Source organism: Manis javanica, chromosome 1, assembly GCF_040802235.1.
Source record: "Manis javanica isolate MJ-LG chromosome 1, MJ_LKY, whole genome shotgun sequence".
NCBI classification, from domain to species: domain Eukaryota; kingdom Metazoa; phylum Chordata; class Mammalia; order Pholidota; family Manidae; genus Manis; species Manis javanica.
Window position 1 is genome coordinate 134105064 of NC_133156.1, and position 17457 is coordinate 134122520.

Genomic DNA, 17457 nt, shown 5'->3' on the forward strand with positions numbered 1-17457 from the left:
TTGAGGAGATGTGTTGCTATGTGACCGTTAGGTCTTGAAAGCAAGAGTTTCTGCCTGGGTTTCTCTCATTCTTAAAAGACTTGCTCTTGAACTTTAGCCCCCACCTGTGAGACAGCCCAGTCTACACAAAGACCCCATGCATGAGTATCCTTGTCTACTCTTCCATCTAACCTCTGCAAATACGGGCATTAAGCTCCAGACATGTGAATAAATGAAACCCGATTATTCCAGCTAATCATAGCACCCACTCAGAGAGAAGCAACAGTTTTCTTTCTTATTTTTAAGTTTTTTTTAGGTGGCTCAGGTGCATTTTTAAAATTTTCTTTTATAATCCTCCCACAAAAGAGCAAAATTAAAAACCAAGGCCCTGGCAAAGGGTGAGAACCATTACTCATTCCCTAGAGGCCTCCACCCTCCCCCATAGTCCCCAGCTGTGTCACTGCTGTGGTCCATCATGGTGGAGGGCTCGCTTCTTTCCTCAAGCCACAAATGGGACAAGACCAACCAGCACCCCTGCCCCCAGCCCCTCCCCTGTACACTGAATCTGGTTACAGGAGGCTGTGGGAAGGTGTTGGGATCCAGTAGGAATGCTGAACTCCAAAGGCCATGGCCAGGGTTCTCTGAAGACCCACCTCATTCCCAGAGGCCAGCTACATATTCCAGGACCTGGGCAAAAGCAGTCATACTGGAAGTACAGTGGCTTTTCTTTCACATGAAGAACCAGCATCTGGTCTGGCCAGTTCCAGACTTGGAGATTCTGATGAATCGCTCCTTCTCAGCCTCCTTGCTCCCCCAGAATTTGGGCAGGGTGATGTGGCTAGAACGGACATGGCACTGGGGACAGGCCTTGGTGATGTCCAGCAGGAAGTCCTGTGGGCCCTTTTGCCAGGTCCACAGCCTTCCAGTCAATGAGCGTGGGTGCACTGGGCACCCTAACTCCTTGTCCCTAATTCTTGTCCATGTAGATGCCACAAACAAAACAATGTCCTGACTGTCCTGCTCCCTCTCAAGGTCCAGGCTCTGAAGTGGGGGCATGAATTTCCACTCAGGGTATGACTTGGGGCTTCCAGGAATTGCCACTAACCTCTTTGGCCTTGCTGGGCAACCCTTCCAGGCCAGGCTCCATGCCAAGCTGGCTCTGGTCCAGCCACAACCCATGGTCACAGAAGGCAGGGAGCTGGGCTTGGAGCCCGTGCAATTAGGATAGGGTGATATGTGTCACTGAATGTCTGTGGCCACACTCTGGGGGGCCTGGGGTGGGGTGTGCTGTGGCTGCTGATAGCTGGACCGATTTCCCTGGAAGCAGAGGCCTTGCTGGAAGTATCTGGAGACCCAGGTCATCTTCCTGTAGTGAGTTCGACCCCCAGGGGCAGACCCCCTTCGGTAAAGGTCCAGCATGGCCCGTGGGGTGGAGGTATGGTCTCCCCACCATCGACACTGCCATAGGCCCTGCAGGGTCCATTCCGGCTTCAGCCCCTAAAGAGAACCCTTCTTTCCTTTTAATATATATTTTAATACTTCCTATCACCAGGATTTGTTATTTATTGATGCTTGACAAATTATCAGAGTTTCTTTGGGGTAGGAATTCTAAAAGGGTTGCTCTGAGGAATGGCTTAATATCTGCTCCAGGAAGTCTGGAAGAGTTCACAGCTGGGGGCTGGAATATTCGGAAGGCTCCTGTACTTCAGAAACTCACAGGCACTGAAAATTTTTGCTTTCTGTAGCTAATCAAGCTCCAGGTAAAGAGCAAGGGCAGTCTTCTTTTCTAATCAATGAAACATAATATATTTCAGGTTCATTCATGTTGTAGCACATATCAGTATTTTGTTCCTTGTTGAAGAGTTTTGTATGGCTATGCCACATAATGTTTATCCATTCATCAAAAGGTAGACCTTTGAATTGTTTGCAATTTTGGACTAAATGTATAATACGTCAGTGTACATAGGCATATAGGTCTTTTGTAGACATTTATTTCATTTTCTTGGATAGATACTTAGGAGTGGAATTTCTGGCTCTAAGTTTGTGTTTAATTTTTAAAGAAAGTTTCAACCTATTTTCCAAAGTGACTACACGATTTTATATTTCCACCGGCAATCATGTTCCATCAACAATCCATTTTATTTCTCTGAACAATAATTTGTGAATATAGTTTACAAGTCCTGAATAAGTTTTGCTAAGTTTGTTCCTAAATATTTAATTATCTTAGCTTCTATTGTGAATTGTTTTGTCAATTTCATTTAGTTTATTCTTTGTTAGTATATTACATAGGCAATTGCCATTTTTTTATATTGCTTTATCATCCCACAGACTTAATGTACTCCCTTGTTAAATCTAGCAATTTCTTTGTGGACTCTAGTATTTCCTATCTATAGGGTAATATCATTTTTGAATAAAATTAGTTTTATTTCTTTCTTTTCATTCTGAGTGCTTTTGCTTTTTAAAATTTTATTTTCATTTGATTGTCTTGGATAAACCCTCAAATAAAATGGTGAAAGTAAGTGGCAAGAGAAGACATTTTGCCCTGTGCCCAACAGTAGAGAGAAAACGTTCAGTCTTTCACTATTGATAATGATATTATAGACTTCTTATAGATAAACTATGTCTACTTGAAAATGTTGCTTCTATTCATTATTTGCTAAGAGCTTTTTTTTTTCTTTGAAATTAGGATTAGGTATAGTCAAATTCTAATTCTGTGTCTATTGAGATAGCCATGTGATTTTCTATTTGCATTGATATGATGTATTAGATACATTATTCTTGGATGTTAAACTAACCTTGCATTCCTAGGATAAATGCCATTTTGTCATTACATATTACCTTTATACTATGCTTCTGGAGCTAATTTGTTAAGGAATTTGTTTACCCATGTTTGTAACTGATAACAGTCTAGGATTTTGTTTTCTTGTGATGTTTTTGATTGGTGTTGGTATAGGATACATATAATGAGTTGGTAAGTATTTTGTCCTTTATTTTCTGAAAGAGTTTATTCAGAATTGGTATTATGTAATCTTTAAATAATTAATAGAATTTCCCAGCAAAACCATGTGGACATGAATTTTTTCCTTTATGGGGAGATTTTTAACTACATCTTCATTTTCTTCACTTGTTTTAGGTGTATAAAGATTTTCTGTTTCTTTTTGAGTTCAGCTTCGGTAATTTGTGTCTTTCTTGAAATTTGTTTAACCCATCTATGTTAACTAAATTTTTTGGCATAAAGTAATTTATAATATATTTTATAATATTTTAACTCATTTGTAATAAAAATGTGATGTCTTCTCCTTTGTTCCGAGTTTTCATAATTTTGGGTTTTACTTATTGTTTTCTTAGTTTAAGCCTTACTTGAAAATACTAATAATAAGACAATTCTAATTCAAATTGACTCAGAAAGCTATGGGTGCTTACTGAGATAGCACCAGGGGATAGGAAAAAAAGCTCTAACAAAACATTTTTTAAGGCATGAGGGATAAAAATAAAATTATTTCTTGATAATCTGATGTGAGCATAAAACCATTAATAAACTTATTAAATAAATAAGAAATGGGTCAATAATAATAATGAGTTTGAGTGGTTTTACTACTAGGAACATAGCAATGAATTGGTAATATTTTGGTTATTTAATATTTACTGAATTCATATTTGAATTTACTTTGTAAGTATTCAATGATAACTAGTGTCTACCCAGCAAATTTTATAATGATGGTCATGCTAAATCAAGGTCAGTCAAGTTTCATCATTGCTTTCCCACATACAGATTAGCTGAGTCATGAAAACATAGATTTTTTTTCTTTTTATATGTAATTCAGTAAGTTATATTGAAAAAGTAATTACTTAATACTCTAATAAACCATATTATCTTGTAAAAAGTTCATTGCTTACCTGATTACAGTATTTCTTGAACAAAGATGTTACTGCTTTTAATTCCCCATTCCATTAGATGTGTGCCTTTAGGTAATGTCCTTTCAACAATCTGGAGCAGTTTATCCATCTATAAAATTTCAGAAGTTAAGATTTTATAATATGTAAGTTGCAAATGTGTGTTATGTCATGCCTTAACTTAATTATATCTAGTCTACACCAAATGACAGGGATATAGACAATCTGTTATTGGCTGGGGCTAAAAGTTGTGATGGGATTTTGATGGGCACTTTTCAAACCAATGTTCCTTTTGATGCTGTAGGAAGAAAAGCTTGCTTATTTTTTCCTTTCTTATCACAAAGGTGATATCCTAGCTTTCTATCATCTATCTCTCCCTTTTACTTCCTTAAATCTGTTTTCATTTTCATTTATGCAAAGGTTTTGTTCCTTCCCTGTCCTTGTAATTCATCATCATTCCTTTCAGGAGGCATTTTAAGGGAGTTATTTAAATATGTAGATAATTCTACTCAGTAAAGTTTATATTATATGGATACAACATAAAAAACACATATATCCATTGGAAAATATCACTATTGCTGAAGACTGGTTCTACCTGAGCAGAATGGCTACTCTTATGATAAAATACCAGCTAAATGGTTGACCTTAACTCAGCGGTGGTTTTCAGGGGTAAGTACTGGTATACTGCACTGTTGGTGCTCTGGCAGTGAAACATTGGTTCCAGATTTACTTACTCTTTTATCATTTGTATTGGACGCAACACCTCAGAGTTCCCAAAAGAGAATGTCACTTGGATTTTGTATAAAGGCTGATTTAAAAAAAAATACTACTTACTATAAAAGCAACAACTGACTAGATCTTGTAATAATTTCCTTTATTATGTTTTCAACAGGTAACCCATTGTTAAGCAGCACAGTCAACATATTGATTAATGTCCTAGATGTCAATGAGTTTCCTCCAGAAATATCTGTGCCATATGAGACAGCTGTGTGTGAAAATGCCAAACCAGGACAGGTATCTTATCCATATTGTGAATTAAGAGTGTGTAAAGACCCACTACATGCATGTGTTTTAGTTTATAAGACTGTAAATGGAGACACATATATGTAAATATTTGTATATGTGTTTTTTTCTAGATCATATATTTTCATAAAAGAAACCATAAGAAATAGTAAACTCATAAATTAATGATGCATGTATGGGTGTTCAAGTAATACCACAGAGGATAGTGATGATGACCTAGAGAATATTCTTTGTATAACTAAAAGGCCTAGGATTGCACATTCTGCTATGTTTTCTACTCCTTTACTGTGCAAATTCTAAAGAAATAACAACTATAAATCCAGGAAAAAAACAACTTCAGAGTTTATTCTTCCAGAGTATTTCTTGCTCTGCTCGCATGCTTTTATGAAAGAGTACAGAAAAACTCTCAAGCCCATGAAAAATGTAAAGCTTCTTTTTCACATGGACTTGAGTAGAACATCTGGATTATTCACAACACCAGAGTGACAGTTCCTTCTAAGTTAATATTGTTCTGCTTTTGATGGGGAGATGTTATGAAAGAGGACCACACAGTCAATGGAAGTTACAATCAAAGTCCTAGATTTAATGTGGGTGGTGGAAGGCAGCCAGTGTTTTTTTCTACACTATTATAAATGAATGGAATAATATAATAATATAATATAATATAACAGCATAATATAAAATAAAAGAAATATAAGGAATCAGACATGAGCATATGATGAGAGTGTGTCATGGAATAATAGTTAATCCAACACTGGGCACCTAGGTTCCAAAGGAAAAGTGTTTCAATATGTTTGTTTGTTGTATATTTCAATCACCTTGAAGAGCCTAAACACTCATTTAAGTAAATTTGAAGTTTTAATTCTTACTGAAAAAAATAGTAATATTTGAAACGGTATCTTTGTTGAAAAAGGTCATGCCTTAATCTTTAATATTTGTTTCAGTTTTAATGTTTTCTACTGCTTTGTAGGCAATATGTCCCATAGTTCTAATGCTGTGGTGTCCAATAGACATACACCTGTTAAATTTATATTAACTTAAATAAAAAATCAGTATTCTCACTCACACTAGCCCCATTTCAACTGTTTGATAGCTGGATGTGGTGAGTGGCTACCATTTTTTGTCTGCATAGATGTAGACTACTTCCATCGGTACAGATAGTTCTTGCGGACTATGTATGATGCTCTAATGCTTTTTTCCCCCAATGATTTAGGAAAAGAATTAGTGTTCTTACATTATGACTTATTTAGTCTTATTTTCCAATTGGTAGATCTGCATTCTTAATTTTGAATAGATACAAGAAATGAATTGAAACAAACTTTTAGCCCTTTTCACCTTAAATATACCTTCAGCTTACATGGCATCAATGAGCAAGCACAATGCCTGCTTTAGTGTCTTAAATAGTAGATGCTACATAAATGTTTACACAAATAAATAATATGATTTGGTTATTTGTGAAGTTATAAGAGATCTTCCAAATTTCCAGAACTTAGCTCTTTTCTACTTTCAAGATTCCTCCACCTCTAGCCCCAAAAAGTCAATCCTTTATTGTAGATAATTAGGAACATCAGTTATTTCAGATCAATCAGAATCTTGCAATATACTAAATGATAGCCTTTTTGTATCAGAATTCAATTTAATATTGCTATGTGTGTCCAGTAAATTAAAAGTTTACAAAGTTGGGAGTAGTATAAGTGATTTGAGATAACTTGACTTTCTTCTGTATGGACAAAGAAGGAATCTGTGTGATCCTTGGACGATCTTTCTCTAAAAAATATCTTTTGGGTTTTCATATGTGTCCTACTGGGCCACATTTGTTTAAAAAGCATAACCCTTAAATGCCAGTTGAGTTTGCAAGGCGTGTAGTATATGAACATTTTCTGCTTTTCATCCCAGTCATTATGCTCCTGGTCCAAGATCTATGCATTGGAACAATCTATCTCTTCTGGATTTTAATTGAATATGTATGTATGTGTATATAACTATATGTGCATCTATCAAAAGAAGAAAAAGAGAGAAAAGTGACACTGTATAAATCAAGAATGATCTATATATTGAATCAATGAAGTATGGGCTGTTTTTCTTAGTCAAGACTTCCACCTGTCAACCCCAGATAAATGCCAGTTTATACCAAAATTTTTATCTCTGTATGCCATTTAAAAGGACATTTCTTCATTCTAAAGTTATGTTCTTGATACATTTGGATGTTAAATACCTTTAATTTAGTAAATCATTAAGCTAATTGCTAGTTATAAAGGCAAAACAAAACAAAACTTGACAAATCAATTCCCAAATAATTTACAGAAATTTTGTTGAGGAGATATGGTGAGCTAAACATATGGGCTATGTGAAGGAATGTTGAAGTTTTACAGGTTCTATGTGAATTCTGTGACAAAATCGTTACATTCCATGATCTGGCCTTTGGTATTGAATAATGAAAGTCTCATGCATGATGATTTTGAACGGTGAACAGATCCTGGGTGATTGATTTACACTGAACCAGGGATGCATTTCTCATTAAAGGACCAATTTTTCAAATTATAAATTTTTAATACTGCATCAGATACTCAAAGTCCCAATATATTTGCTTGTGTGTGAGTGTGTGTGCATGCACATGTACACGCAGCTGAATGGGAAGGTAGATCATAGTCATAACAACTGGGTTTTTAAGAAGAAACTGAAAAAAGAGGTACTAAATAAATCCCATGTTTAATGGCATCATTCTGAGATCACATGATGCACGCTGTGTCCACTGTGAGTGACTAGGACATAGCTCTGGAAATCTAAGGTCTTCCTCTGGCAAATTCAAATTTATTCTGAGAGTAATCACCTGACCACCACACTGTCCTCACCCTCTTCCACACACACTTCCTGAAATTCTCCCTGATGCAAAATCATTTGATATGTTAAATGTCTCAAAGCTCTTCTGATTTGTTTATCTATGTGGTGAATTATCAGTTTCATAGTTTGGTTTTCTGAAGTTATTTTTAATCTTCAAGTTCTTAAGGGCATTTTATTGAAGTATCAGCATTTTAACTACTAGATACACAATCTTACGGGAGTAATTTAGAAAAAATTTTGAAACAGGGTCGATAGCACTTACATCTTAAAGAACTCTGAAAACACGATTTATATTTTTACCCATTGGGGGAAAATGAACATAGCAAAAACAGATATGCATCCTCTTTCTCATCATATTATTTATTTATGAAAATAAAACTCATTCTCACAAACAAAACTACACAAAAATTTGCTGTAGCAAGGGTTTTTAAATAATCAGAGATTTTATTTCCAGTAAGCATTTTCATATTTAGGTTTGAAAGCATTTATTTTATCTAATTTAAAATGCACACAAGTACATTTTGATGTTATTTTTCTTATTAGCATGACTTTTCAATGCTGTTAGGCTGTTTAGTTATGCAGATTTTGACTTGGATTCCTGTACTTGTGCCTGCCCTGATTACCTGTGTTTAGATATTTGTTTATAAAAATTATTTGTAAATAATTGGTTCACTGATATGAATCCTAAAAATGTCATGTATGCCCACTTGCATGCTTCATTAAATAAACATATCAGCCTGGTATGTCACACACCCTTTGAAACTGATGACTGACTTCAACCTTCATCTCAACTTTGTTTCAGATAATTCAGATAGTCACTGCTGCAGACCGAGATCTTTCACCTGCTGGGCAGCAATTCTCTTTTAGATTATCACCTGAAGCTGCCATCAAACCAAATTTCACAGTACATGACTTCAGAAGTAAGTTTAACCACGTACAAATTTATCTCCTATCATGTAAGTGTAAAAGAACACACAAATTTAGAAATTGATGCTTTTCTTAAAAGTGCTCAAGTTCATAAAATACGGAAATCCATAAATGGGAAATCGGAAGTTCTATATCTAGCAGTAAATTGAATATTTAATCTATATAGATGGTACCTAAAGAGGCAAATTTTTTCCATTTATAATGTGGGTGGTGATTAATGTGTCATGCATGCAATAATCTCTCTGGGAAATTGAATGCTTTCCATATCTTAAATATATCATTTGTTCCACATGCACACTACTTGTACATACAAGTAGGTAATTTCTTAGTGACTTTTATTTGAATAACACATGGTATAGTATGGGTTAAGAATACAGGCTTTGTGATTAGAATGACAGTTTTTCAGTCCCCTCCGTTACTACCTAAACAGCAGATTCTTAATGTCTTAATTTATAAATAAATACTTTTAATGTCATAGTTAAACTAAATCAACCTCATGGTACTTAAATTTAATAAAATAATGCACGCAAATACTTTAACATAATACCTTAACCATATATCACCTTCAAGATGATTTTAGCTCCCACCTCTGCCATCATACCTACACTTACATTTCTACCACCACTACTATAATATGATCGTACCTGCTACTAGTATAATCACTACAAAAATATAGACAACAGTGAATTAGAAATCTTAAAGCTCAGTACTAGTCAGTTCTGACTGTATTAATTCCATGACTTTGGCTATTTTATCACCTCTAAGTTTTCATATTTATAAAATAGGGATTAAAAACTAAGTTTTTACTAAAATTGACCTTTATAGAACCAATGAACAAACTGTGGTGAACTGATGATAATGATTAATACAACTCAAAGGATGTTTTGAGAAAACTCAGTTTTCTGCAAATACTCAGGGGAAAGGAATCAGAGTCCTTACATTTTGTCACAGAAGGACATTCAGTAGGATTTGCAGCTTCCTATAATGTAATGTGAGGAACGGCTGTAAATGAAACAGGGTCCCAGTGAGAAGTAGTGAGACCATATATGTTATCATAAAAACTGAAGCACTTTGAGAATAGAATTGGACAATATCACTAATTTTAATTAGAACAGCACATACAAAATAGGGCTGCCAAGACAAACTGGACCACATAGTCACTCTATAAGCCACTAAACTTCAATCTAGTGACTTGAGAAGTCTTTGCAAGGTTTACACAAGAGTGTAACAAGTTCAGATTTGCATTTTAGGAAGATCAGTTTTGTTGTAATGTGGGAAAGACAATAAAAGGATATAAAACTACTTCGGATATCACTGCAGAAATTGGGTGAGTCTTATATTAGGTTAAGAGCTGTGAGAATGGAAATAAGTGGATGGAGATAGAACTTACAGGGCTTGATGCCTGATCCCCTAGATTCCATAGATGAATACGATGGAGAAGAATGCTGATCAGATGTCTTGTATCATGAGGTAGATAGTTACATCATTCAAGAATATAATCATTGACTATTTTCCAACATTGCATCTTTGCTAGAGAATCTATATCTTATTAATCATGATAATATGAATTAGATAATCATGCCTCATGGCATATTATTTTCTCATGGTTCAAGCATGTATTTGCCACTCAGATGACATTTACTCTATTCCCTGTTTTATCTTAAATTATATTTTAAGTGTCAATGTAAGGTTTCTTTAAGTGACTAGAAACTTTTTTTTTACTACACACATTTAGCTTTGTGTGTTTGTGTGTGAGAACATTTAAGGCTTCCTCTGTCAGCAATTTCAATTATATAATATGGTGTTATCCACTATAGTCACTCTGTTATATATTAAAGCCTCACACCTTATTTATCTTGTAACTGAGAGCTTGTATCTTTTTACCAACCTCTCCCTATTTCCCTCACTCCCAGCCCCTGGCAACCACTTTTCTACTCTGTTTCTACAAGTACCACTTTTTAAAACTTGATTTCACATATAAGTGATATCCTGTAGTATTTGTTTTCTCTATCTGGATTATTTCACTTAGTATCAACTCCTCCAGTTTTATCCACATGGTCAAAAATGTCAGGATTTCCTTCTTTCTTATGGCTGAATAATATTCCTTTGTATGTGTATATCACTTTTTATTTATCTGTTCTTTGGAAAAAACATGTTAAGGGTGGAAATGAAAATTAATGTGCTTTTTCTTCCTTCCATGGACAATGGATTCTATATGGTTATATATCAATAATAATAATGGATTGAAAATATAGTCATCTCCCCTTATCTCCCCAGTGGGTGCCTGAAACTGCAGATGATACTGAAACCTAAAGATACAATGATTTTCCCCTACACATACATACCTATGATAAAGTTCAATTTATAAGTTGGGCACAGTAAGAGATCTACAATGATAGTAATAAAATAAAACAATTATAATGATATACTGTAATAAAAGTGATGTGAATGTGGTCTATCTCTTAAAATACTTTATTGTGCTGCACTCCCCCTTCTCCTTGTGAAGAATTGAGCTGAAAGTGCCTGCATGATGAGGTGAGTGAGATCAGTGATGGAGGCATTGTGTTATGATGTTAGGCAACATATGGTCAGCAGGAGGATCACCTCTTCTGGATTGTGTTTGACTTCAGGTAACTGAAATTGTGGGAAGTGAAACCAAAGACAATGGGGACTATTGTAAATATTAAAGAAAAGGAAGGCTGCCTTTCTACATAACTTGGATTCAAGACCATTAAATCCCTAGCTCCCCAAGTGCAAATACACCAGCATCTTTGGCTTTCTATTTTGACTTTCATTTTCTTATTTCATTCTATTATTACTTTCACCCAGGTTTCAAATTTTAATCCTTGACTGTTCCTTGTCGCCAGATTTGTTATTCAGTCATCAATTGCTGAAAAGTTCAATGTTACTTCAACGAGTCCCCTTTTTTCCATTTCTGGTGTCACCACAAATACCTGGGTTACTAACTCGAATCGGGAATATTTTAATAGATTTTTGACATTTTGTTTTTTTGTTTCTCAATTTAAAAATACCTTGTATATAATAACAAATTGATTTTCCAATGTCAAACTATCTTAACATGTAAAGTTTTCTCAAATTGGTGCTTCCTACTGACATGAGTATTGAGAAGCTACCTAATTTTTAGTTCTTGAAATTAGGATCTACAAATAAATGAATATTATTGAGATAGTAACATTTTTCTGACATACTTATATTTTCATGAATAATATATGCTTCTAAAATTAATTTACCTGATTCCAAAGTGGATATCATATATGGCTATAATAAACTAAATATTAATACATCCCTAAAAATAGCAAAATGTTTCTAGGAGTTATTTCAACAGACACAAAAAATGAGACAGTGTTATGGATAAAAATATCCACTTCTACATGTGGAAGTAAAAGAAGTAAAGAAGAAATGCATATAAAGTAACACTTTCAATAATATTAATTTCATTTATAGAAAAATTTTTATCTTTCTTGCCTTGGATTATTGAAAGTAAATATAATTCATTAATTTTATTAGAATTAAAATGAATTATTTAATTATATTAAAGTAGTTATTGTTATAATTCATTGTTTAAAAATTTTTAATCGATCTTGGTGATTTGACCGATTTTATTTTCCTTTCCATGTTTCTATGCTGACATGTGAATAGTTTTGTGAAAAAATTAAAAATCAAGTTTTTATCTGAAATGGTATATAAATATTTTTGATATTTTAAAGAATAGGTTGCTAGCTATTTTATAGATTAACACTTTGTAATCTTTATTCCTCCATCATGTAAGAAAACATTCACAGAGGTATTTTTTTTTCTCATTGAGATTTTGATGTCAGGAAAAAATAGGTCAACACATTTTTTGTCTCATAAACAATTTTGTATTCTTTTTGAATAGAAAATTGATGTGTTACACCAGACAAGATTAATGTTTCTTCTTTTCCTAAGGATTGTTTTGATTACAGTTGATTGCATTTTGGCAGCTTTCATAAGGATAAAAGAAAGAATTAAAATATTAATGTATTTTACTGATTCAAGAAGCACTCCCTACTGTTTAACAGATAGCAGCTTTAAGATTTGAACTGAAACTCATAGTAACTATCTTATCACAAATGTCATGTTTTGTAGACAACACAGCTGGAATTGAAACCCGAAGAAATGGATACAGCCGCAGGCAGCAAGAGTTGTACTTCCTCCCTGTTGTAATAGAAGACAGCAGTTATCCTGTCCAAAGCAGCACAAACACAATGACTATTCGAGTTTGTAGGTGTGACTCTGATGGTACCATCCTGTCTTGTAATGTGGAAGCAATTTTCCTACCCGTAGGACTCAGCACTGGGGCTCTGATCGCAATCCTACTGTGCATTGTTATACTCTTAGGTTGGTTCCAGTATTAATCACATATTCTCTCTCTCTCTCTCTCTCTCTCTCTCTCTCTCTCTCTCTCTCTCTTTCTCTCTCTCTCTCTCTCTCCTGTCTGTGTATCTCTCTTCCCAATTTACCATATAATTCAGTTTTTCTTTTTTTGAAATTGTCACATCTGGATTGAAAGAAGACTTTATCAGTATTGAATTCTATTTTATTACAGTTAATTTTCTGTTTAATACACTATGACTTGGAATGTTCTGGATGCTCATCTTTGTCCTCTTTGGTCCTCTTATGGTGCTGCAAGTAAACTAACTCAACCACATCATGCACTGCCATCTGTTGCTCCTTCATCCAAATACTCACCAAGTGGCCACAGTGCCCTTGCACTAGTCTTGGACTCCTTTAGATCTTTTCATTAGTTCTTAGCCATTTTCATGTCTTTCCTAGGATGAGGGGAAACATGAGATTCTTCTGGTGCTTTGATATATTTTAGATGGCTCTCAGGCATGTCTAAGTAGTATCTTTTTCAGCCATGGCAACTCTAATGCCATTTTATAGCAAGGATCCTCTATGAGGCCTGCAGTTTCTTACTCATTTCCCAGGTGAACAAACTATAGTCTTACTAGTTGTAGAGTTTCCCTAAATCTGGGAGGAGGACAGGATGCTAAACATCTAAGGCCCATTGTACAGAAGCTCTACGTATATCTCCTCCCTCCTTTCAATTGGTCAAAGTCTAATTTTGGAGGAAGTAGGAATAAATAGGCTCTGATCATCAAGAAGTCTTCTCTCCTCCCTCATCCTATGACAAGAGACTTGCAGACTGTGCTGTAGTAAATCAGACATGCTTTGACTTTAAACCTTCTGCCACCTCTGTGGAGGAGAAGCATATTATGATGAACAAAGCTGAGCACTGACTTCTTCATTTGAATCTGTGGCCATTTATTGCTGGAAGAAATAAACACTTGATTTTATGGATGGCTGTGAGTCAACTAGGAATAAAGGAACATTTAAATAAAAAGTACATATAAATTAAGTATTTAAAAATATTATCATAGTTCAGAAAGTTATCTGAACATTAGGTATTCGGTTTGGAAAATGTCTCAATATGGCAGGACACAGAATTGAAATTATTAAAGTCTTAGTTGATGTGGTTTATAAAACCAAAGCCCTTATGCTCTATATTCTTCTTTCCTTCCTTTCCTGTTTCCTTTATTTTTTTTCTTATTTTTGGCTTTTAAAAGTGATTGTCACTTGAAGATTTTAACATTAACATTGAGAAATCTAGCTATGAATAGTATCTAAGTGTTATTAATGGGCTATAATAATCAAGTTTCATATCAACACTGTACAGCTCTCTGTATACTAAGACACCTGTGATTTTCTTTCTTATTGATTTTGTAACACTTTTTACTTGACACAAAAATATTTCAATTTAATACACATTAAGAAAACCATTGGTTTTCTGAGTAACTTTATTCTGATTTCTTGCTGTTATGGTTTCAAAATGAAATTGAGTTTAGACAATGAAAAAAAACAGACATAAAAATATAAACATAGGTATGATGCTTATCGATTACTTTACTTCGAAAATAAGATGCTCTTAAAGTTCAGGGAGTCCTCATCCATTTTTGATGTGATGAAATGACATGTTCAAATTGCCATTTTTGTCTTCCAGTCATAGTTGTGCTGTATGTAGCTCTGCGAAGGCAGAAGAAGAAAGACACCCTGATGACCTCTAAAGAAGACATCAGGGACAATGTGATCCACTACGACGATGAGGGAGGCGGGGAGGAGGACACCCAGGCTTTTGACATCGGTGCTCTGAGAAATCCGAAGGTTATTGAAGATAACAAAATTCGCAGGGATATAAAACCCGACTCTCTCTGTTTACCTCGTCCGAGACCTCCCATGGAAGATAACACGGACATAAGGGATTTCATTAATCAAAGGCTGCAGGAAAATGATGTGGACCCAGCTGCCCCACCATATGATTCATTGGCAACATATGCATATGAAGGAAATGGGTCGGTAGCAGATTCCCTGAGCTCCATAGACTCCCTCACCACAGAAGCCGACCAGGACTACGACTATCTGACCGACTGGGGACCCCGCTTTAAAGTCTTGGCAGAAATGTTTGGCGAAGAAGAGAGTTATAACCCTGATAAAGTCACTTAGAGCAGCAGCGGAGGATAAACCTCGACCAAAAGGAAGAACTGAAGGAAAAGACACAGAAACAGAAATCCCACACACGTGCCCGCACGCACCCAACACACCAGGCTTTATAGGACAAGATTCCTCTTTCTGGTTTCTAGCAAGTTGCTATATTTATCATATTGTCAGTTTTGGTTTATTCTGCCAACACAAGATAAATCCTATTATATGTACTTGCTTGGTTTTGTTTTGTTATTTTGGAAAATACACTGAGACAAGCTCAGGCCTATTAAATACAATTTACTGACATGACACCCTAGGATGAAGACAGCTGTGTGGCATCATGGTGGAAGAGTGTTAGATTTTTCTTAATTCCACTAAAGTGCCTATTGAAACTCTTATCATTTAAAGTGGTGTTCAGTGCACTCTGCTGTGATGACATTGCAGGGTTCAGAGATACAGAGGACATAAAACAAAGATGCTGTCTTTATGTCAAGGAGCAATAGCAACATGCTGACTTCTAATTCCTTTTGAGGAAAAAATATTACTTTCTGAACTCCATCTTCTTATAACTCAAAGATTTTCTTTTTCTTTTTTAAACTGTATGCCAAAACACATTTGTTTTTCGTACCCTTTCAGAAAATTTAAATAAATGCGATAATATCAAATTCAGTATGTAAGTCCTGCATTTTAAAAGCTACATTTGATCTTAACAGTAGTTCATATTAAAGGTGTTCATTAAAATGTCACATTTTTCCAAAAAAATAAAAATTTATAAAAAGGAAATTTAAAACATCCCTCTTTATAAAAAGAGGCCTCAGGGCTGAAACACCAGATGAAACTAAATAATGCTTTTGTTTTCATCCTGTGTTATTGTGTTGAAGGTTGGTTTTAATAAATCACAAGACCACTGAAGTCTTCAATCATAGATAAAATTTTAAATTCTCTTTCTATGAATCTTTTGGGGGAAAATGCGATTAATTTAAATATGGGATGAGAAATTCATTATATAGCTTCCAGAGTTTCTTACAATTTCTTGTTATCAAACAATACACATGGATTTATGACATATTTAAAACACATTTATTATATATTACTGATCAAATAAAAATCAGGGACTTTAGGAAATTCAAGCCAGTGACTGGTCATTGAACAATGCAAATGAACACAAATGCAAAAGGCAGTTTATTTATTTAATTTATTTATTAATATGGATTTCAACCTTGTGAACATCATTATTACATTGGAGCTAAGTTGTTTTTTTTATATTATCATCTATTTTAATTCTAATATAAATGATCTTGCACAGTTCCTCTGTAAAGAGCTGTTTTGATTCAGATTTCTAAGAAATAGTAGTTTTTATAAGCATACAAGTAAACTACATTCATATAACTTACTTTCAAGTGAACTGTATACTATCAAGAAATGCACTTAAAGCAAATAATTAACTATAATATCATTTTTTAATATCACTATATAAGTGACTACTGCAATATTAAAACTTTATGTAGGAGAAAATAAAAGTTGCTTATAGATCCATTTTGAAAATGTGGTCAATCTCTAGCTGTATTTATGCAAAATTTATGAGTACATTTATATTTGCAAGGTTCCTGAAAGCAAAAATTCACATATGGGTAAAATCGGTAGAAATATGAATAATATAGACAAACTACATTCAGTCCTAGTCATTATTAAATAATTTGCAGTATAATATGCTTTAAGAAAGATTTATTCAATTTTTTTTTAATGCTGGCAATGTCATAACCATGCTGGAGGAAAAATATAAGGCAACTTCAGGGTTTGACCCAGCAACATAAATTGCTGGCAATGATGCATGACCTTTAGAGAAAGATTAATATGTATGATTACATTTACATTTGTCACCTCCAGATGACAAAATGATTCCTGTGACGAATTACTGCATTTTACATCTTCCTAGAGAATCTAACTGCCACTGCATGCAGTCGTATATCAGAAGCCATGATAGCATGAAGAAAACTTGGGAGGGGCAGGTCATTACAAACCACATGACTGAGATGCTAAGCAAAAATATGAAATTGGTGGGCCTTACTTTCACCAAATTAATAAGCCTTTTTTCAGTCCATCTATCTTATTTTTGCTACACCACTGCATTAGCTTTTTAGGGCTTCCATGGCAAAATCCCACAGACCCGTGGTTTAAATAACAGAACTTTATTTCTTCACAGTTCTGGAAGCTTGAAGGCCAAGATCAAGGAGTCAGCAGAAGTGGTTTCTTCGGAGGGTCTCTCTCTTT

At 34.5% G+C, this 17457-nt stretch overlaps 1 protein-coding gene across 3 annotated transcripts in view; it reads left to right on the plus strand.

Moving 5' to 3' along the window:
* CDH12 (cadherin 12) overlaps positions 1–15416 on the plus strand; it is a 1003878-nt gene extending 988462 nt beyond the window's left edge. For all 3 annotated transcript variants that reach the window (XM_073237610.1, XM_073237601.1, XM_073237619.1), the window contains 4 exons: positions 4766–4887; positions 8540–8657; positions 12793–13044; positions 14708–15416. In XM_073237610.1, the coding sequence (XP_073093711.1) occupies positions 4766–4887; positions 8540–8657; positions 12793–13044; positions 14708–15207 (992 nt within the window). In that variant the 3' untranslated portion in view covers positions 15208–15416. The remainder of the gene's footprint in view (positions 1–4765; positions 4888–8539; positions 8658–12792; positions 13045–14707) is intronic.
* The last annotated feature ends 2041 nt before the right edge of the window (positions 15417–17457 follow it).